General features: G+C 45.1%; 1 protein-coding gene across 1 annotated transcript in view; it reads right to left on the bottom strand.

Annotated features, from left to right (window-relative positions):
• MB21D2 (Mab-21 domain containing 2) overlaps positions 1-20,987 on the bottom strand; it is a 69,313-nt gene extending 48,326 nt beyond the window's left edge. The window contains exons 1-3 of the mRNA XM_054386191.1: positions 20,901-20,987; positions 20,411-20,485; positions 19,054-19,258 (exon numbers count right to left, since the gene is read on the bottom strand). Of these exons, the coding sequence (XP_054242166.1) occupies positions 19,054-19,258; positions 20,411-20,485; positions 20,901-20,987 (367 nt within the window). The remainder of the gene's footprint in view (positions 1-19,053; positions 19,259-20,410; positions 20,486-20,900) is intronic.
• Positions 20,988-21,529: the final 542 nt, after the last annotated feature.

The following is a 21,529-nucleotide window of genomic DNA, read 5'->3' as shown; positions in this document are numbered from 1 at the left end:
GAGCCGGTCTGGACCAGAAACAAACCACGCTGTGGACAGAGTGAGTAGAATTACTTCAAGAATGGTGTCAAAACCAGAAGTTAGGGGGAGAGCAAACACCTTTCCAGGCAATCAACAAGACACAACATGACTAGTTTCAGAGTTGCAGGTAAGAATCTACAGCACCGTTTTCAAGCAGAAAAGTTTCACATTAAGAAGACTGAGATGCACACAGCAGAGGTCATCAATTTTCTCCATTCTTTGCTCATGTGCGGAGACTTCAGCTTGGCTCACTGATCAGAACTGTACCCTTCACAAGCCTCCCAACCTGTCAGGAAACGCAGGAACCATCACTCCACTTACTGTGGATCATCCCTAGGAAGAACCTTGTATAAATCAAGAAGCTGGAGATAGGAAAGGCTGAATCAAAGCCTGAAGGAACACTGTACATTGCACTGATTTAAAGGAGGAAAAAGCCTGATGGTACCCTCAAAGATTACAGTGGAAGGAACTGCATCACAAAGAGCATATGTAAAAGGAGACAAACGCTTTGCTGTTACAAATTGGAGCTAAACCCAAAGCACTGCAAAACCCTGAACTCCCTCCTTGTTCCCAAATAAATCTTTCTCTTTTGAATATCTGCTGATGTTAGTTCAAGACTCTTTATATAAAGGGAGGGGCTAAAAACTTATTTATAGCTTTAAAAAGAAAAAAAAAAAAAAAAAAAAAAAAAAAAAGCCCTAAACCACCTCAAAGGCCTCCAAGTTTCCCCTTTCTCCAGGGCTTAGGAGCTTGCACCAAGTGTCCTTGACCTGACAGGATCACAGTTTAGGAGAATGCTACACAGCAACAAAGAAAAGGCGGACAAAACCAGAGTTTACATGCACATTATATAGCTTATGATACAGCACCATGTACACACCATGAATCACAGGCAGCCAAATGTTTTCATAGTTCAGTTTGTATATTCCCATCAGCCATCCTTCCCAAACAGCTTGATACAATGGCTATTTATGGCCACAGACATCTTGTTTCAAAATATCCCAACACAGGATTTGCAACAGAGAAGCAAAGCAAAGCAACAAGATAGCAGTTTGCAAGTAATCTTGATGGCCCAGCAGATGGGGACTGAGAGGAGGAGAGGAACTTGGGGGTCCTGGTGCATAGAAGGATGACCAAAGTGTCCAAGAAAGCCAAGGGCATCCTGGGGTGTATTAGAAGGGGAGTGGTTAGTAGGTTAGAGGTTCTCTTCCCCCTCTATTCTGCTCTGGTGAGGCCACATCTGGAATATTGTGTCCAGTTCTGGGCCTTTCAATTCAAGAAGGACCTCAGGGAACTGCTTGAAAGAGTCCAGCACAGAGCCACAGACATGCTGAGGGCAGTGGAACATCTCCCTGCTGAGGACAGGCTGAGGGAGCTGGGGCTCTTGAGCTTGGAGCAGAGGAGCCTGAGGGGTGACCTCACTCATTTTATAAAGATGTGCAGGGCAGCGTCAGGAGGACAGAACCAGGCTCTGCTCAGGGATGTCCAATGATAGGACAAGGGACAATGGGTGCAAGCTGGAACATAGAAGGTTCCATGTGAACATGAGGAAAACCTTTTTTCGCTGTGAGGGAGACAAAGCCCTGGAACAGGCTGCCCAGAGAGGTTGCGGAATCTCCTTCCCTGGAGACATTCAAAACCTGCCTGGATGTGTCCCTGTGTGACCTGCTCCAGGTGATCCTGCTCTGGAAGGGGCGTTGGACTGGGTGATTTTTCGGCGTCTCTTCAAGCCCCTAATGTTCTGTGATCAGCATTATTATCATTTTATTATTGGAATGGATGGAGCTTTGCTTCTACAGAAAACAATCATCACACAGTTTGGAGAGAGAGCAATCACACCTCCAGATGGATGGAGAAAAAGAGGGAGGGAGGATGGGGGAGAGGGTAAAACTTGACTGCAAACTCAACCCTGACTATGAAGTAGAAACAACTGGTGTGTTTTCCCCATAGGCTGGGGCTGGACAAGTAAATATACATCTCCTTGTTCTGTGCAGACAGATGCCACCAGGAAAGATGAAGACCTCCCTGTGTGGCAGAACATGCCTGCAGTGTGTCAGTCTGCTGGCTCTGTCAAGTGTAAATGCAACACTTCAGGTGTTCACAGCACTTCACTACCAAAGCAGACCAGTCTGGATTAGCACTGTGTGTGTACCTTATTTAGGAGAGATTCAGGCAGTTTATATGAAAAGAAAATATGGGTGCTGGGAAAAAACAAATCATAAAAACAAAAAATCAAGACTATTCAGATATAAAATAAAATGCAGCAAAGTGTTGTCTGTGGCCACAGTAGGTCCCTTAGGAATCATGAGACACTTCCTGGCTGATCACTAGTATGCACAGACTGTTTCTTCCTCCTTTAAACAGCTAACACTTAAAATTCAATACTGTAAGAGACTGCTGACTCCTCTGTGCATTGGAAGCAATGGGAGAAGTGAACAAAGCTGCTTTACTTTCCTCTAATCTTTCTCCCTTGTGTGCCTGCACCAGATGGTGCCGAGCTGCAGGTTGGAGGGAGATAATAAACCCAGAGAGGGGGAAAAAAATGGTAATACTAGGTTATAAAACAGCTGACCTTCAAATATGACGTCAGCTCCTGCTTAATTGATGGGACAGGTCCAGACAGACAGACGCACGCACCCTGGGATGTCCGTGTTCAGCACTTTCCTTTCTAATATGGGAAGAAGCCATACGGCAGTGCCATTAAAGAAGTCTGCTCAAACTTCAGAGGTGTGAGAGTAAGCAAAGGGAAAAGTCAGTCTCCATTTATCTTGACACAGGCAGATGACTCACTGGGGGAAAGCATTTTTCCTGAAAGCAGTTTTGCTTAAACCCCTGGTTCAGCTTGCCCAATCTCTGCTGCTGATAGCCTGCCCCTCCCACTGTAAGCCAAGTGAAATAACCCCAGAGTTAGAGAGGAAAATTATCAAATACAAGACAATTTTAAGCTCCTGGCTACTCTGATCCAGAGCTTTGCTTCCAGTTGCTATCAGTGCCAACACTGCTACAAACAGTGTTTTTAAACACCGTGGCAAGTACTGGGGCTATCCTCCTTCAGCCACTCACAAGCTCTGGAAAACTCTCCTGCAGCATCCTGTAATGTTTTGCAGCCTTGCTCCAACTATTCTGATCTCAAATATTTCTCACCAGCCTAGTGCTGGGTGACTGTTTTGTATGATGCCCAGCTTTGGGATAAAGAAAGCCAAACAAACTAAACAGTACTCCTGTTGATGAAAAGGAAAGCCCTGTACTAGGCTACTGTGAGGAAGACGGAGCAGTATGAAATGCACAGGCCTGAGAATGGGAAGCCCTGGGTGGATCTCTGCCACCCCTGCAAACACAGGCAGCACAGAGGGCAGCATCTCCCTCTCCTTGACAAAGAAGTCATCTACTGCCTACCTGCCACATCTGTCTTTCCAAGCAGCTGAAAGAGGCTTTAAGGCTATTAAGTGGTTTAAGAAACATTAGCTCATGGTTTAGTGCCTTTAAGTGCTCTCCAGGCAAAGGTGACAGACAACAGTTTCAGCTGGAAGAGTGTGCATGTCCTGTCACCCTCAAGGAGGCAGCCTGCATTGCACACTGAGTCACAGGTCTTTGTTTCATCAGTCTCAAGAGAAATCATAGAATTATTTTTGCTGGAAAAGACCTCTAAGATCATGGAATCCAACCACACAGAGGCTCCCAGCAGCATGGGACAAAGCCACACTGAGTGACAACTCAGAACAGTTCAGAATTTATTAGACATGGACAAAAAAAAAAAAAAATAGCTTGCTCTAAGCAGTGCAGTACTGAAACACTGAATTTCAGTTTTCTTGCTGCTTCAAAGACTCTGCAATCAGGGAGGAACAAAGCCAAGAGCAGAGCCAGTCAATCACTGTGTCCTGGTAGACACCTATACAAACATCTCTAGTTCACATCACAGCCATACCAGGTCTGCCTGGCTCTGCTCTCTAGAGCCAGACAGATGCCTGGAAGCTGGCCAGCACACAGGTCCCTCTCCCAACCACTGCTTCCTTGTCCTGTGAACAGCTTTGTAACTTGCTGTTGTCCTTCTCAGAAACCAAAGGTCGCTGGCAGGGGAAATGCCTTCTTAAGAACTCAGGAATCTGGCACAGAGCTCTGAACTCAGACAGCAGTGATTTAACATCTACCATTAAAAGTAGTTTAAAATTTAATGGTCACAGCATAATAAATCCTATCCAGACATTTTCAGATTGCAAGCCGACCATCAGCAGGACAGAAATATATTTGCTGCAAGGTGACCAGAAATTATTTTAAGTGTATCTTGTAGAGAACACAAGCCCTGAATTGTCTCTAGCACCAGCTTTATCCAGCACCTAGTTAAGAAGACATGCAGTCAGGAAAAGAAATACCCAAGCAACCAGGATTTGCCAGTTAAAACAGTCAGGGCCAAAAAAAAAGAAGAGTAAGGCAGAACAACGCTGAACTGTAGTGCAAAACTGGAGCATTATCCTCCTTGGTGCAGAACAGTATAGCAATGACCCTAAAAATAACCTCACATTTTCCTCAAGAATCACACTGGGTGCTCACTTGGGTCCAGGCTGCTTGTTACATGGCACTTGGTATCTCAAATAGCTTGAATCACTGGCTGGTTATCAAGTCTGGTGCAGAACGCCTGCATGTGTAGGAACTCAGTGCTAAGAGCTTGGATGGGACTCCAAGAGGCACTATTCACATCAGATACTGGTCACATGGTTGCCCTGCCACTCTGAGGACACAAATTTCTTTGCCTTCATCAGCAGGTTTTAAAAGCAAACATGAGGACCCTTTACTATCCACCAGAAGCAGAGAGGGACTAAGGAGTGCGTTATTGTTACCATACCTGCTGTGAAACCAACCCACAGACTCAGATTGCTTTGCTGTTCAAGACAAACAGGACACAGAGGTGTGGGCAATGCCAAGCAGGTTGTATGACCAACTTTTTCCCATGTGGGTTGACAGGAGACCTCCCACATCCTCCAAGAGAAACAGTTCAAGTAGTTGGAGGCTGATGATGAGGTTGCTTCAGCATGGAGAGGACATCAAAAGTGAAAGGGCTGCATCAGCAACACCAGCTCCATCCTCCCACAGACTTTCTCCTCTTACCTCCCTAGATCAATTGCTCCCACAATTTGTGGCAATACATCACTAACTGCAGTCTCATCGATATCCAAATCACTCCAGTTTTAGTGTTTTAAAAACAAAGGGATTGGGAGAGGGGATGGTGAAAGAAGAGAGGTGAAGTTGTGCTATGCCAGGGAAGGGAAAAGGCCTTTCTCCAGCTCACTCCTGTTGTTCTAATGGAACCTTAGTCAGGAAAGCAAATCTTTAGTTAAAGAATGCTGCAAATCACCACAGTGAGGCTTTATCATGGGAATAACCCCACTGCAGCTTCTAAAGCTCTTGGTTGAATAGAGGGTGAGCAACAGCAACCCCACAGGTGCTGAAGTCCACATTCCTAAAATTCCCCAGTGCATGCAGGCATGCTCAGAGAAGGTGGCTTAGTCACTCAGGGGTTACTGCCTGAGAGTTCAAGTTCAGATGTGCCATGGGATGGAAGTAAGGGCATGGATATGGCTCCTTGCCTCTCCTGGACTTTCCTTTGAAAATCCTCAAGCGTTCTCAGTGTCTGAGACCCAGTATTGCACCAAGCAGGTTTTGGTAGCACTTCTCCAGTTGTTACAGCCAGAGTTAAGTGCTGCAAGATCTCTTGGGTTGGAGTGCAGGACATCCACAGTGCAGCAGACACCTGGGAGGTCTCATGAAAAGAGCAGCTAGGAGGTTCCACCCTACCCCCCTGATAAGCACTACACCAGCAAGGGAGGAGGGTAGGGGTAATGCAGCAGGAATCAACAAGCCTGCTTGTTTCTTACTCCAAAGCAAAGACAAAGGTGGGGTTTGTTCAGCTAGGCAGTAGAGGCAAGCCTTGCAAGGAAGGCAGGAAAAAAATGTGGGTGTTTTTGATTCTGGTTTCAACTGAGTCCCTTGAAAGAGGATTGCTATGGGAGCATTTTGTTTTTCAAAAGTAAAGAAATGAAAATGCAGAATTAAAATACTTTTAAGTGCTTTATACCTGTCCACTAACACTGTTCCTCTGGAAAGGCAGGACTAGGAGGAAGGGGCAAAACAGGGGGGGTGGAATTCAATGCTTCAAGCTTATTTTATCCTAACTTTGTTAGGAAAGAGTTGAAAGGCAGCAGAAAAGCCTGGACATAAACCAGCAAAACACAAAAGTGAAAGAAGGCCCCTATAGGAACACAGACAGCAGCTGGGCAAAACAAACTGTGAAGGCAGAAATTTCATTCCTGCTATTTGGTAGAAGTTCTCTGACAGATCAGTTTGCTAATCAAATCAAACAATTCTTTTTTTTCTTTTTTTCTTTTTTTTTGAGAGCTGTTTAACAAACATTTTCAGCCTTCAACTCAGAGCTGTATTTGGCAGCTACGGTGCTAATAATAAACTGTTCAAATATCTCACTGCTTCAGCTGACCAGCTCCCTTAAAATGTCTTGTGGCAGAAGCCAATGTGCTATTTGACCAGGAAATTAGTTGTCTTGGAGACATCTTCACATACAACAGCAGCTCAGCCAGTCAATTTGAGTGACACTGCCTAGCAATCTGCACATTCACTTCAAATAGAAAATGAGGATATCAAAGCCATGGGAAGAAGAATCACCACCTGCAAGAAGCATGCTGCTCTTCTTCCATGCACTGCTAGCTGAAGGGAAAGGTGTAGCAAGATGAGAGTTTTGATCTCAAAGTGCACTGCTATTTCCTTGTGTAATTAGGTCACTAAGAGGCTAATGGGGATCCTGTTCACACAACCATTTATATGAAAATTATAATCTGTGCTGTTCTTTCATTATGAGTTTCAGGTCAAACCTGCAGGCATCACTTTAAAAAAAAAAAAGTTACCAAAAGGTTAGACAAAGAGGCAGTCCACAAATGCTACCACCTAGTTATAACTAAACATGACAGATTAGGAAGAGGCTTATAACTGCAAGGCCTAGAGGCAGTTCAGCAGCACCAGGCATCAGTTCACAGACTATGAAATAGTTATTTCCAAGATATCCACTAAACCCAGGTTATGTGACCTGACAAAAAAGAAGAGATGATGCTTGTCTTCTAGTCACCCTAATGCAATGCTAAAAAGAGATGCTGTGCTGACAAATCAAAAATCCTGCCCAGCTCAGAGATACAGACAGAGACACATCAAACTCCCTCTTCACCAGTTTTACACACACACAGAAGATGCCAAGGCAGAAAGTGAGTCAAATGCCAGACTAAGCAGATTCATGCCAGTGTGTGTATTACTCCATGTTTGGGACTCAGGATTACAATCACTCTCTAAAGGTACCTCTTACCTGGCAACTAGCCTTCAATTGGGCTTTCTCCTGCCCCAAAAGAGAGATTAGTGCTCCAGCTGGTGCAAGATATAGTCAAACATGGACCAAAGTTATCCACCAAGCATCCTCAATTCTCTTCAGCACATGGTCTGATGATCCAGCACAGCCAGAAGCAAGGTATTTATTCCCTTCCTGAGCCTTGAGGTCCACTGGAGATGGTGTTCCCCCAAGGCCTTACACAAGCACAGAAGGATGCACTCAATACACCAGCAGGTTTGCTAACTCAGTAGCTTCTGAAGCCACAAATCTGTAAGCTGTGGGTCTGCATTTTTGTGGCACAGAACCTACAGGCCAGCCTCCTGCAGACTTTTCTTAATAGTACCAAACATGACTTGGGAGTAGTTCAGTTCCTGTGTAAGCAGAGGCCCATGCAAAAGCTTGAAAACTTCAGGAAGAAAGGCACTGTCCTTGGATAGAACATTCCTGTCAATGGATCCAGTTAAGGGGAAAAAGAAAAGCCTTGTCCCATCTGTAATGAAAGCCTCCTCTGGGTGGCAAGAAGAGTAGCTTTACTCACAGAGTATTTGTATCTCAGCTGAATTAGTTAATGCGTGTGGAACACTCTGAAGATTGTGAATTGGTATATAAACACTAAGGATTGCTATTTGTTATTGTCTTGGTGCACAAAGCGGAAACCAGAGCCATTTACAGATGCGAATTAAGAACAACAGGAGGTCTATCAACATGCCGTGGGGCTGGAGACTTGGTTCATTTGTCTCCCCGACTCCTGTCTCCTTCAGACAAAAATCTCTTCCACAGGACTCCTACAATCCTTGCCGAGCAGGGCTGGCCTTGGCCCAGAGAAGCCTGGCACAGTGGAACAGCTCTGCTAGGAAGGGATGAGACATCCACCTGCAGACCTAGGTTATACCACTTCTCAGCACCACTCTCCTACACTCCAAAGCACTCTCATCACTGCCCTTGCCACCTAAATTGTTTTTTGGGGGTATAGTAAGGCAGATGCTGGGACAAAAATAAAGGCACATAAATGTTTCAAGGTAAAGAAAGGGTTAGTTCCGTTCTGAGAACTCCGAGTCACAAACACTACTAGCACAATAGAGTGATTCATACACACAAGTGATGCCTTACAAGACCATAAGGGCAGATTTTTAGACACCAATTTCTTTACCTGCTTTGTTAAGAAGCAGCTTATATAAAAAGGTGATTCTAGACCTCCTGTCTGCAGCTCTGATGAAGGAGTGAGAGGTATTGTCTGGTTTTTGAAGGAACTCAGGAGTGTCCTAGGCTTACAGAACCAGAATTTAGGTTTAAGAAGATCAAAATGATTCTTTTCTTAACTTTGATTTTTTCAGACCAACTCTGCAGGTCTGACAACATGCAAATAGTTTTGCTAACTGCATACATAGCACACATAAATCCCTCCCCAAGAGAATTCAAATAACTGCACAGAGAGAGTAATTTTTTGATGTTAGACACCTGTGTCAGAGTGGTTATTTTCAGTATAACATTGCTGCCTTCAATGCATGCTTTGCACATTCACAAAATTCATAAGATGTTTGAGTAAAAAACTGGGCTCAAGCTTTTACAGACAGCTTAGGATGTAAAAGAAGCCTCTGACATGCTCAGTCAAATTGTAATAGCTTCTTTTCCTGGGTAATGCACTTAGACATGCATTGCAGCTTGCACACTGGGAAAGAAACACAACCACCTATGCATTTATTTCAGACTGTGTAGCATGTTCAGAGACATGCTGCACATGCAGGAGACTTGCACTCCTCTTATTTCCCACTAGTTACTGGTTGCTTAGCACATGGTTGCCCTACTGACTATGAAATACAGACATTTCAGCAACTCAGGCTTTGAGTGCCTAGTATCAAGGGGCCAATATCAATACCTGCTCTGCCATTCAGCAGTGTATGCAACTTTCAAATGGCAAATTTCAGAGGCAGGAGGCAACAGAGCCCCCAAAGTGTTGTTACAGTGACATTCCTTCCTCTGTTTGCAGACTTGCAAATTGTTTTATGAATACCATTCTGCCAAAAGTTTATTTTAAACAGCAATTCACTGTCCATGCTGGATGAAAAACAAGCTCTGCTGGTTGGATCACAAGGACTAACCACTGGAGAGCAGCTGTACAGCCAGCCAGCTCTGGGTACAGATCTGCATCCTTACCCAGGCCTCAGAAGCAAGCAGTGGGTTCAGGCACCTCTGAACCAACATCTCCACACCGCTCTGAGTGCTGGCAAAGGAAGAAGTGTATTTAGAAGGAGATTAGGGTACTTCTCCCCTCCTCCCAGGACAAGCCTTATTTAATTTGAATGCGATCAGTTAGTGCCTTTGTTTGCACTCAGCTCCAGATTCCTCAGGGCACCAGGCAATCCTGTAAAATCACACTCAAGAGTGGCAATGTACCAAATAAATTTACATGAATTGGTCACAAAGTACCTACAAGAGCTTGCAAGCCCCTGCAAAACGCCCTCTAGAACAGGTTCCTGTCACACTGAGCTAGGGACAGAGATTAGAGTTATCAGCTTTGACACTCAGCAGGAATGTGCCACGAAGGATTAAATCATTACATCATGAAGTGTCAGCAAATGCAGCATTCCTGCTGTTCTACCATGAAGTTATACATTAATTAGTGAGGTACAAAACAAACATGAAATATCTCAAGCGTGTCTGTGGATCAGGCCCAGCCAGAGAGCTATTAGCACAGGATTCATTTCCAAAAGGAGTCACCCAAAGCATCACCAGCTCAAGAGAGCCATTAAAATGGGAACAGTAGAAGTGTGAAAGGGAAAAGCACAGAAGCTAATTGCAGCGTTTGTCTTGGCACTTTTGATGGCTGTTTAATACAACCCTTCCTCACAATCTCAGCACCTGATTCTTTAAACAAGGTCATACACACACCACTGAATAAAAACGTCCTTCCTTGAGAGAGGTGTGGAATAGTGGCAAAAGATCCTACAACATGAACAAGAGAGCTAAAGACGTTTTAGAACAGAAGCAGCACACAGCCCAGCAGACTATACAGTAAAGCAAGAACCAACTATTATTTCTAGATGCAGCTGCAAGTGTTCCCTAGCTGCTCAGCAGTTCTGGACCAAATCATTCATGAACTCTCACTCCGTCAGTGGGTGGAAGAAACCCTGCATGGTCTGACTGCAAGCCACAATAGACAAGATGAAGGCAGTCCAACAACATCCCACACAGAAGCCTCTACTTTTAATTCAAATCATGACTTTAGAAAGATGTCATTTGACAAAACAAACAAAAAACCCTCACAAAAATTATTCTCTTCCAGTTCTTTATGGTTAGCCCAGTGGGATTTCTAGCTTTGGCCATGTCTTGTAGCTTTTCCCTTGATCTCTCTCCCAAGCTGCTTGCCTTCTACTGCTTGGATTGCCTGACTGCCAAATTACATCAGCATGCAGACTCTGGCCAGGATGCATTCTTTAAACTAATTTGTCCTAGTTTTGCTTTGGGATCACTTCAACATAAAATAAGATTACTTGCTAGAGCTGCCCAACTAGATTAGGTTGTAACCTTCTCTCAGAGCAAGGCTGAATGAACTGTGCTTGATCTTGAAGCTATTCTATCAACACCCAATGACAAAGCAACTATTTACCCTCACTATTTAAATACTTTCTGAGCCTGTACTCTCAAAAATATAATTCCTCTTCCAGCTTCAGTCTTTAAGGGTTGCCTGGTTAAAACATCCTATCATAAAGGGGAGCAACATGATGTTCCACTATTCTGGCACTGCTCCACTTTTGTGGATTATTGAAGTACAGGAGATGAGAAAAAGCCTCTGGTGGTACCGAGGTCCCCCCACCTATCCTTATATCCAGAAACTTGCACAGGTCTGTGTAAATGTGGGAGCAGCTCAGAATGGAACATGGGCCTAGGGTGTCCTGACTCAGTGTTTTACCTTCAGAATGATTTTCTTCGGGTGAAAGGGATGACACCCATCTCCCGTTCTACAAGCTGAAGCTAACCAGTGCTATGCAAACTTCTCCCCACAGCCTTAAACATGAGTGGGTGGGAAGTAGCTACCACTGCTGTTTCAAAGACACAGATGTTATGAACCTTAAAGTAATTAATCTCCCCCAGTCAGTGGTATGCAAATTGTACTTTCGACACCAGCATGCTCGTAACGAAATGCATTAAAAATCTTCTAATTAAATGCTTTAAATTAGATCAAAATCATACTGACAGGTGAAAGATAACACACTAACAGGATTGTTGCAACCTCCTTAGCATCAAGTGATGATCAAAAGTCAAGCATGGTGGGGAGAAGGGAATCTATCTTAAACTGAATGCCATAGCATATATTGATTCCATTGCAAACAAAAAGTCACTGAAATGGTGCTTTGAAAGAACTGCAGGAAGTTTAGCAAGGCAGAAGTAAGTGATTCAGGGACTTGTCAGGTTGGCTGAAACACTAAAGTGCAAATTAAGCTACTCAGTGCAGGACAATTCCTATTTGCAGTAAAGGGAATGCTACAGAATGGTAGAGATGACAGCAGAATAGTGTCTTGTTTACTATCGAGAGCAACATCCATAGCAGCATCTGGAACATCAGCTGCTGCTGAAAGACTTATTTTTAATGCCTCACAAGCTGCCTTCCAGTTGTATTAGCAAAAAAAAAAAAAAAAGTAGGAGCCAACCTCCAAACTACCTTCAAATTTTTATTAGCCAGACCATAAAACAGGTTTCACCTTCACTGGATATAAAATCCATAGCTGGATGGAGAGCTGCAGTTCAGTCCCTTGAATTTGCCTCACACCTACTAGTAAGCAGAACATGACTTGGTCAAACAACTTGAGACATCCACCTAAAGGTCATTTTTCAGCTCTCTCCTCCTTGCTCCCAAGCAGGCACACTCCTTTTTTCTCAAAAAGGGATGTTCAGCACAAGATCTGAAGCTGCCTTCTGCTGTAGCCCCCACAATAGGTCTTCTGCTTTCCCAAAGGCAAATGCAGGGCAGGCACGCTTCTTTGCTTCCTCAGCACTCCATCTACTCTACTGCTCCTTTCATACCCCAAGACAGCCAAATTAAACAAAGTCTAAACATATTATTATAGCATATTGTGCAGGTGAATGGACTGTCACACTCAAGGAATTTTATCTCCTTATTCAGAGGATAGCAAGCAAAGCTACCTATGGGCAGAATTAACAGGTTTCTTTTAGGATATCAAAGGTAACCAATCTCAGCTGCAAGTTGGTAAGGAAAAACCTGGCTCGGGAGGTATGTCACACTGCATAATGCATTCAAATCTTCCACCTCTCTCGTCATAGGAAATGAGCTACTAACTTGCTTCTCAAGTTAGTTTCACAGAATTGTCAAGGTTGGAAGGGACCTCAAAGATCATCTAATTCCAATCCCCCTGCCACTAGATCAGGTTGCTCAGAGTCCCATCCAGCCTGGTCTTAAAAACCTCCAGGGATGAGGCTTCTACCACCTCCCTGGGCAACCTGTTCCAGTGTCTCACCACCCTCATGGGGAAGAACTTCTTCCTAACATCCAACCCAATTTCTAGTTTTGTTCCATTCCCCCCAGTCCTATCACTACCTGACATGCTAAAACGTCCCTCCCCAGCTTTCTTGTAGCCCCCTTCAGACACTGGAAGACCACAATAAAGTCTCCTGGGAGCCTTCTCTTCTCCAGACTGAAGATCCCCAACTCTCTCAGTTTGTCTCCACAGCAGAGGAGTTCCAGCCCTCTGCTCATGCTTGAGGCCCTTCTCTGGACATGCTCCAGAACATCCCTGCCCTTCTCATAATAGGGGCTCCAGAATCCTACACAGTGGGATTTATTTCTTTATGCTGTCAAGTTTAACTTGCTGCACTGGATTCATCCTGAGGAGCTGGTTAGAAACTGGCTGCTTTCTCTGCTTCTGCATTGAGCCTGTTGCTTTCATACAGTGCTAAAATAGTGGTTGCAGACCCTAAAGTCATATTTTCTCTAAAGCACAGTCTTCTTAATAAAACCAAACCCATGCAATTTCCTCTTCCCTATCCTCTGGATGTAGCTCTTCGTTTCCCTGGTGGTAAAAGCTGGTTAACTTCTAACCTTGTTTAGTTTTCCTATGAACATTCATACACCAGATTCACCCAGTCATAGGAAATGGGCTCAATAAAGGGGCACTTATCCTAACCTCACATAGAGTTGAGAGGTCTATGCCAGAGCCTCTACCTGCAGCTACCACCACAGTGTCTCACTCACATGTCTGGAGGTGCAGCTGTCACTTCAATCTTCACAGTGTCATGTTTAAGCAGCCTTTGTAACTGAAGCCCCCTTGACTGGAGGTGGGAACTAATGCCTTGGCCTTAACCACACTGTTTCCTGGCACTCTCTCACCTAACCAATCTTGCAGAGTACAAACATCTCGGGTCTGACCTGGAAAGAGAAGGGGAGGGTTTCAGAGATGTGCCTGGCAAAACAATCTATGCAGCAAAAGGACTGGGACATGCACAGAGGCAAAGACCTACAAGTCAAGGCCCAAGAACAGATGCAAATGTTTTAGCTGCACAGGAGATGATTAAAGCCTACAGGAAATAAAAAGTAAGAAGGACTACCCCAGCTATCAAAAAAACTCACACAGTTTGGAGATTGCTTTTGAGAAGTCCAAGCATTACTATCACATCCTGAGTCTCCCTCTAGACTGGCCTCTGCCTACAGGCTGGTCTGGGTCTCCAAGTACACATCCATTTCATAAATTCCCGAAGCTATAATAAAACATGTCCTCCAGCCTTCCTGAGCAATGCTGTATTTGCCTCTAATTTAGTTTCATCTAGAAGAACAGGCAGCTGCCTAAAAGAAAGTTGAACAACGGGTTTCTGACTAGAATCGCTTGGAACGCTTTAGCATTCATGCAAAGCCATGTGGAAGAAAGAAGGAAAAGTCAAAACCCCAACAGCTCACGTATCCTGGTTACCATCCTCCACTGTAATTATAAAATTGCCCTTAAAACATAATTGCATAATTGGGCTTGGCAAGTATTCACCCAAATCTTTTGCAAATATTTCCACAGACTGAAGGAGCAGGCAGCGGGCAGTCTGACAAACCTGCCACCAGAACTTGTGCCCTTAGGACATGTTCCCAGCTATTACACCAAACAATCTGCATCACAGCCTCATGTTTCACAACAGTAGTTGAGCAAGTGAAGTACCAGCATCTTCAAACAAATTGAGAGAATGATTTTTCAAGCTGTTTTCCCTGCACACAGACATGGAGTGGCAATCCCTTTAAACAAAGGGACAGAAGAGGCTACCAATCCTCTCTAACTAGTTACACAGAAAGAGTCCCCACGCAGGTGAAACTGTTTGACTGGTAGCTATAACCAAACAGCAGATGCCAATGCCTTGCTAGGGTTACTTTACCAGCCTAGCACCTTGTCCCTTAAGAAAAAAAAAAAAAGCAAAGGAAAACAAACAACCTCACCACAATATCAAATGCAAAGGCAGAAACATGTGGCCTGCAGGGAGAGGAGATCCGACAGAAGCCAGAAATGAAATTTGCAATATAGTAAGGTTGTTTTTTAACAGCTGTGCATTATGCATTCAGCAGCAGAGGGAATGCCAGCAGGGAGCCTTTATTAACATAGGCCTCAGAGTACAGTGTGCTCCTATCATGATTGGCCTCTCTTGAGAAAAGGCACAGACACACAAAAGACTTAACCCTAGAGAAATCACTCCAATCCTGTTGCTATTTCACCAGCTCCACACTACAACAGAAACCAGAGAATTTCCATGATGGATCACAGACTAAAACGTAACATTTCCAACAATGCCTGAAATCTAACCTACAATAGGTTCCATCAGCGAGTTATGACAGGTACAGAGAGGGAGAAGAAATGCTGCAAACCCCCCACACAACCGTCACACTACCAATGTTGTTCTGCCACACATAACCTTGGATACAGGAGCAGACCACAAAATGCTTCTCTTGGAGAGAAGATGCTAATAAAGCAAGCCATTGTCAGAACACCTGTGTTCTCATCTGAGAGCAATTTGCACCTTCACTGCACATAGTTCAGGGGCACAGCAGGCCAAGAAACCGCTGGAAGAGTTGCTACAGATGCAGGGGCCCAGCAGCATAATTCCCTCCGTTTGGGAAGCTGGTACATGGCAGCAGAAATCTTTTCCCAATGCCAGCTCTGGCTCCACTGTGAGACTTACCTCTGTCACAAACACTTGCCAGCACAGCACCAGGCAGTCACCAGAGAAGAGAGAAATGCTCTCAGAACAGGGATGCTGCCTTTTCTGTATCAGGTGCTGATAAAAGCTCTCTAGAGGTCTTGTCAACAGTTATAAGTTGCAGCTGGCTGCAGATCCTCAAAAGTGTGGCCTGTTCTGATGAGTAGCTCCCATAGAAGTGAGAAAAAGTTACCCTACAGGTATGAAATATCCTGAACTTCCATTTTCTGACTCTACAGAGAGGATAAAGTCTTAAAAAATGGAAACAAAATACCTGAAGAGTCTGTACACTGCCCTGTATGACTGAATGCCAGCGTATGCCTGGAGTGGAGGAAATAGCTCTGTGTAGTCTATATTTATTTAGATCTCCTTGCTCTTTTGTGCTGTTAAGAAGTAAATAATAACATGAGCTGGTTTGAGGAAGCAATAGCACTAGAAATTTCAAGGGGTTGTTTAATATGCAATGTTCCAGTTTCCAAGAGCATAATATAGGGGGCTTTAAGCTTATCACATCTGTGCATTACAACCCTTTGGCTTAGGTGCTGAACAGAAAGCAACAGGTAGTGTTTATGAAAGAAGTACTGCAGGAGCAACACACACTCCAGGTCAGGTAGCCCTGAAAGGCTTTGAATGAGTGCTAGGCACCTCTCATCAGAATAGCACCAAGTGCTTTAAAAATCAAAATGTCATTGACCATAATATTAGCACTTGATAAAATACTCCTTTGTCACTCTTTAAGCACAAAACCAACCAACCAAACAAAAGACCAACCACACAAAATCTCAGGGAGAGTAATTAGCTCCTTTCATAACTGGCAGGCAGAAACTTGCTCTCTCAGTCTCTCCCAGCCAGCCTGCTGTCCAGGACAGGACTGTCCTTTCTCCACTCTTGATCAATATAGCCTTCTCCTCCTTTGAAGCTCAGTTACATCTAGGTCAAAGAGGCAGGTAGTTATCAGGCACAGCCCAATGTGAGTACAAGAAGTTACCCAGCACCAGGAAAGTCACCTGTTGTTTCAGTGTAGGGTGTTAGCAGGACCATATGAGGTCTTGGTGACTATGAATGGCATGCCCAGGAACCGCTGAACATTCAGAAGATACTCACTTCCCCCACCAAATAGGTAGGTCATTTGCAGTTCTAATCTAATGCCCTAGGCACAAGATTTTGGCCAAAGGTGACACAAGCTGTGCCTCTTTCTAATTTCAGCCCAGCTCTTGAGTTCAGTCTCTTAATAGCCAGGGCAAGACAACACGGATAAAAAAGAGTTAATATAAATAAAAAGCAAAGATCTGACCTGGAGGGCAAGCCATGCAGAGTACAAACATCTGAGAATCTGCACAAAGTCTCCCCATCTATCATTCATCCACCAATTACACACCAATGTAATTAAATCAGGAAAGCTACGTTTAATTTTCCTATCATCACCCGATGAGATAAGAGCAGTACATATGGGAAGGATCAGGCACAGGGGAAAGAGCTATTTATTAATAAGTTAAATCCTTTTAGATTTAAGAGCCTCTCTGGCTGTGAAAGGTCTGATCCACAAACACAACTTCGGGGTCCAATGGAGACAAATGAGATGCTCCATCTCCATTTTTGTCCTGGGCTTAGTCCCCAAGTCTCCTCTTTTATTCAGAAACAAGTCTCACTGAAACTGCCAGGCAGAGCTTAAACAGAAATGCAGCTCTTGTTTAAACCCTGGTTTCAGTCTATACACTGAAGAATGCTCATCTCCCGGTCATTATATTAACAAAGATAGCCACATGAATTTATGTTATTTGTAAACAGCCCAAGGCTCCCTGTTTTCACAACAGCAAGGCATTAGGGTACATATGCAGAAACACAAGGCATGCTCCAGCTTGTTCTTCTGTCTTTCTTCTATTGCCTTCTCCCACATGAGGCAGAGAGAAATGCTGTGATCTCCGTCCCCTGTAAAGGCTAGTAATGCTTAAACAGCATTATATAAAGCTTTTCCTACTTGATAGCCACACATCCAGAACTGCTGCTTCGGCTGTTTTCTCTCCACTCTCTGCTTCATCCCATCCAGCCCTGCTTCCTGAGCCAGTTATTTAAAGCCCTGATTGAAAATGTATCAGGATCGTAATAGTGGATGACATCCACAGGATCAGGTTTTCAATAACAAAAATCCTACAGGCTTTGATGCAACCACGGCCTCACCACAACTTTTTTTTTTTTTTTAAACAGGAAGGGAAAAATATTTATAACAGCAACTATAAATACACACATTACTGACTTTTCAACTTGTTGTCCTTGTTCTTAAGCTAAATTTAGTCTGCTATATCCTGTCCAGCCCTTGGAGAAAGAGAAATATACATACAAAACTGGGCAAATCCTACACCAGGCAGTTATTCAGGTACCTTACAAGATAACTAGCTGGACAGGTAATGTTCTCGTTCAGTGAGTATGGGTTTCATTCACGGTTATAGAGGTCTATTTTAATCCCCAATACAGCAAATAATTACTGTTGCAATAGCATAGCTCTGTGCTTCTGAATGAGAAAAGTGATGTAGGTTATTCAGTGTGCATGCAGACCACACACTTGGTTTGTGCCAGAGATGCTTTGAGGGTGTATGTGCAGCTCTGAGCTACACAGAACCATTCACTGGCCACACCTGCTGTTTACACTTCTTCTTTTACGTGTAAAAATGTTTGAGGTAATGATTCAAACTTGAATAACTGATTTCTAGGTCCAGCCTGCATGTTAAAGAGCATCCTTTTGTATCCCGAGGGCTCTCATTCATGCGAGTGATTTCTTAAGTTAAAACAAAGTAAATATTTATCAGGAACTGCCTACCTAGAGAATCAGAGTTAGTCATTCCGCTGTTAAACCTTAGGAAGCCTTAGTCATGCCAGAACCCAGGTAATTTCTGCGAAGACCAACACGATTCACCCCGGTTTAAGGATTCCTGCCCGCGATTCAAAGTTTCCCGCAGACGAGGACTCTCTCGCCACAATCTGACTTGCTCCACTTGCAGCAAGTTTTGCAAGCTAAGCAAGAAATGCAGTTCAGAGGATGCTCCCTACAGTCATCATCTGGTCTAATAACCAAAAACAAGCGGTCCAGAAAAAAATAAATCCTTGTTTCCTACAGCCTTGATAGTTGAGGGGAAACACAATAAAGGGTCGAGCTCGCCTCGCCTCCAGCCCGCTGGCTTGGCGAGTTTCTCGGGCACCGGCCAGCTCTGCGAGCCAGCCTTTTCCCTGTGCTTACAAACACATAACTGCTAAAAGCTAGGTGAAGAGGACGGGGAAAAAAAAAAAAAAAATCAGTACCCAAAAAAAACCCAGTTTCCTGGGGGTGAGACCCGCCCTGCAGCCGTTGACTCCCCGGCCCAGCGCACCCGCGGCGCTGGGAAAGGGTCTGCCGGTGCCGCACCGTCGGGGAGCCCTGCCCCGGGGTCCCCGGCCGGCCCCGCCGCTGCCCCCGCCCCGCCCGGTCCCTGCCCTACCCAGCATGGAGAAGATGAAGTCCTTCGCCGTGTGGATCTCCAGGGCTCGTTGGTCGTCGTACTCCCTCTGGTCATGTTTGGTGAATTCCTGGATGAGTTTATTCAATTCCTCCACCCTGGCTCCCGATCGGAAATCCAGCTCCGGGAAGGGAGGCTTGCTGGTGGTGCCGGCGGACCCTGCCTTGCTGGCGAGCGGCGCCGCCATCTTCAAGCAAAAAAAAAAAAAAAAAAAAAAAAAGGAAAGAAAGGGAGAGAGAGGGAGAGAACCGGGGGGGGGGGGGGGGGGGAAGGAGGGGTTTGCAAGGTTGCAATGGAAGAATGTGAGCGGCGCCGCAGCGCAGCGGCAAGCCCAGGCGGAGCACGGCGGAGCGGCGCCGGCCGCCGCGATCAACAAGCGGCCGTGCGGGCTCAGCCCCCGCCCGCCCGCGGCACCGCGGAGCCGCCCGCCCGCCGCCGCGCTGGGGGGGCCGGGCCGGAGCCCAGCCGAGCCGAGCGGAGCTGAGCGGGGCGGGGGCCACCCGCTGCCGGGGCCGTCGTGGGGCTCGCTGCTCGGTCAGCGGCACGGCGGGAGGGTGCTGAGGTTGGAGCCAGGACCTCTGGTGCGGGATAAAATTCCTTTTTTTTTTCTTTTTTTTTTTTTTCAACATACATTTAATTTTAAACTTCAGAAATAACCCTTGTCCTGCGACTGGATTAATTACTGGCTGGGAACTTCCCGAGGCATTCTGCGTGTATCCCTTTCCCCCCCCCCCCTTCTTTATGAAGATTGTTTTGTGTGTGTGTGTGTGTGTATATATATGTATGTATATATGTATATATATATATGTATATATATATGCAATATTTTTCTCATGAGCCTTAGAAGCAGTGACAAACTGATGCAGTTTCCTCCTGTCTATACAAAGGTTATCTATCTAAAGATGACAGGGGATGGCCATATTTCACAGAATGTCAAAGGTTATCTATACAGGGGATGGAAGTCCTGGTTCCTGTTTGTTGGGCTTTTCCTTCTTTTCTTCAATCAATATGTATATATATATGCAATATTTTTCTCATGAGCCTTAGAAGCAGTGACAAACTGATGCACTTGAGTCCAACCCTGCCTAGAAGCTCCTGGGAGCTACACAGACAAAGCGCAGGAAGGCATCTCAGACTTCCTTAAGGTCAAGCAGCCTGTGGCAAGAAGCCTAGACCTCTGATTTCCATCCATTCCCCCATCATCAAGACTACATGCTTTGCTTCTGTATGGATTTTTCATGTCTTCTAACTTTTCAACCTGGAGTGGTTTTCTCCCTTTAGCCTGATCTTCTGTGCCTTGTCCCATCATTGAACATCTATAGCACAATCCATTATTTACCTCAGTGCATCCACTAGAAGAACTGCCTGTCTTCCTGCCCAGGGAGCATACAGATAAATATATTGTGCTAGCCTTCTACAGGGCATTTCAGATGCAATAGCACTGATGCAAACTGCTTGGATATGTATTATCCTCCCAAGATTCTTGGCAGGAAACAAAGCTTTCAGCTCAGTCCCAGACTACAGTAAAATGTGTCTACCAAAATTAGGTGTGAGACATGCCGAGAAAAAAAACAGGGAAATGAAATTAAGCTCAGTCTGAAGGGGTTGCAGGCTGTTTTCCCTAGTGCATAGCAAACACAAATGCTAGTGTTTAGACCTGAGCTCGGGGATATGGCTTAGTTCCTCTGAACCAGAAATGGGAGTTCAGCACCTCTTGTAGAGGGATCTTATCTGAAACGAGAATGCAGGGCTTGGACCCTGTAACAGAAGCCACAGCCTGTTCAAACAAGAATGGCTGGTGCCTCTGTCTTTGTCCTGTAGTTACTTACACAGCTCTTGAGGACACTAATGTGGTCATTATCTAACAAATGGTGTCCCAGAGGTAAAGGTAGGAGGGTGTGCATGTGCATGCACATGCTCTCAGCTCGGTACACAGGCCCTATTGTCTTCAGATGCCACTCTCAGCTGACTGACACATTTCGACTTCATTCCCCTTCTGAGCCGTGGAGATCAGCTGCATTGTCAAATGAACCTCTGACCTGCACCCTGTTTGACTTTGACCAAGCACCTTTCCTTCATCTCCCTCCTCAGCAAAGCCTACAAATGAAAACAACTAACTGTTCACATTAGCATAACGCAGGATCTGACCTGCAGAAGAGCAATTAGCAGTGTTGGTGGCCTGGCCTGCAGGATTAGTTCTGCTAGCCCGGCCTAGCCCATGCCCTCCCATGCCAGCCTACTGCGGCCACTGCTTGTCTGAGCACTCAGGACCTGCCTCTCTCAGGTTTGGCGAGCCCTGTTGCTCTCCTCAATGCGTTTTTGTCTGGGGTGGCAATCTCCTACAGGCGGATAGCTCCCTCTTGTGATTACACCGCTCCCGCAGAAGTCATAGCAGCTCCTGAACCCCAAACCACTTCAAGACCTTCTGTTTTGCCCTGCCCATCTCTGAACACCTCTA

Source organism: Indicator indicator, chromosome 13, assembly GCF_027791375.1.
Source record: "Indicator indicator isolate 239-I01 chromosome 13, UM_Iind_1.1, whole genome shotgun sequence".
In the NCBI taxonomy this organism is placed as follows: domain Eukaryota; kingdom Metazoa; phylum Chordata; class Aves; order Piciformes; family Indicatoridae; genus Indicator; species Indicator indicator.
This window is presented reverse-complemented; position numbering and strand designations above follow the sequence as displayed.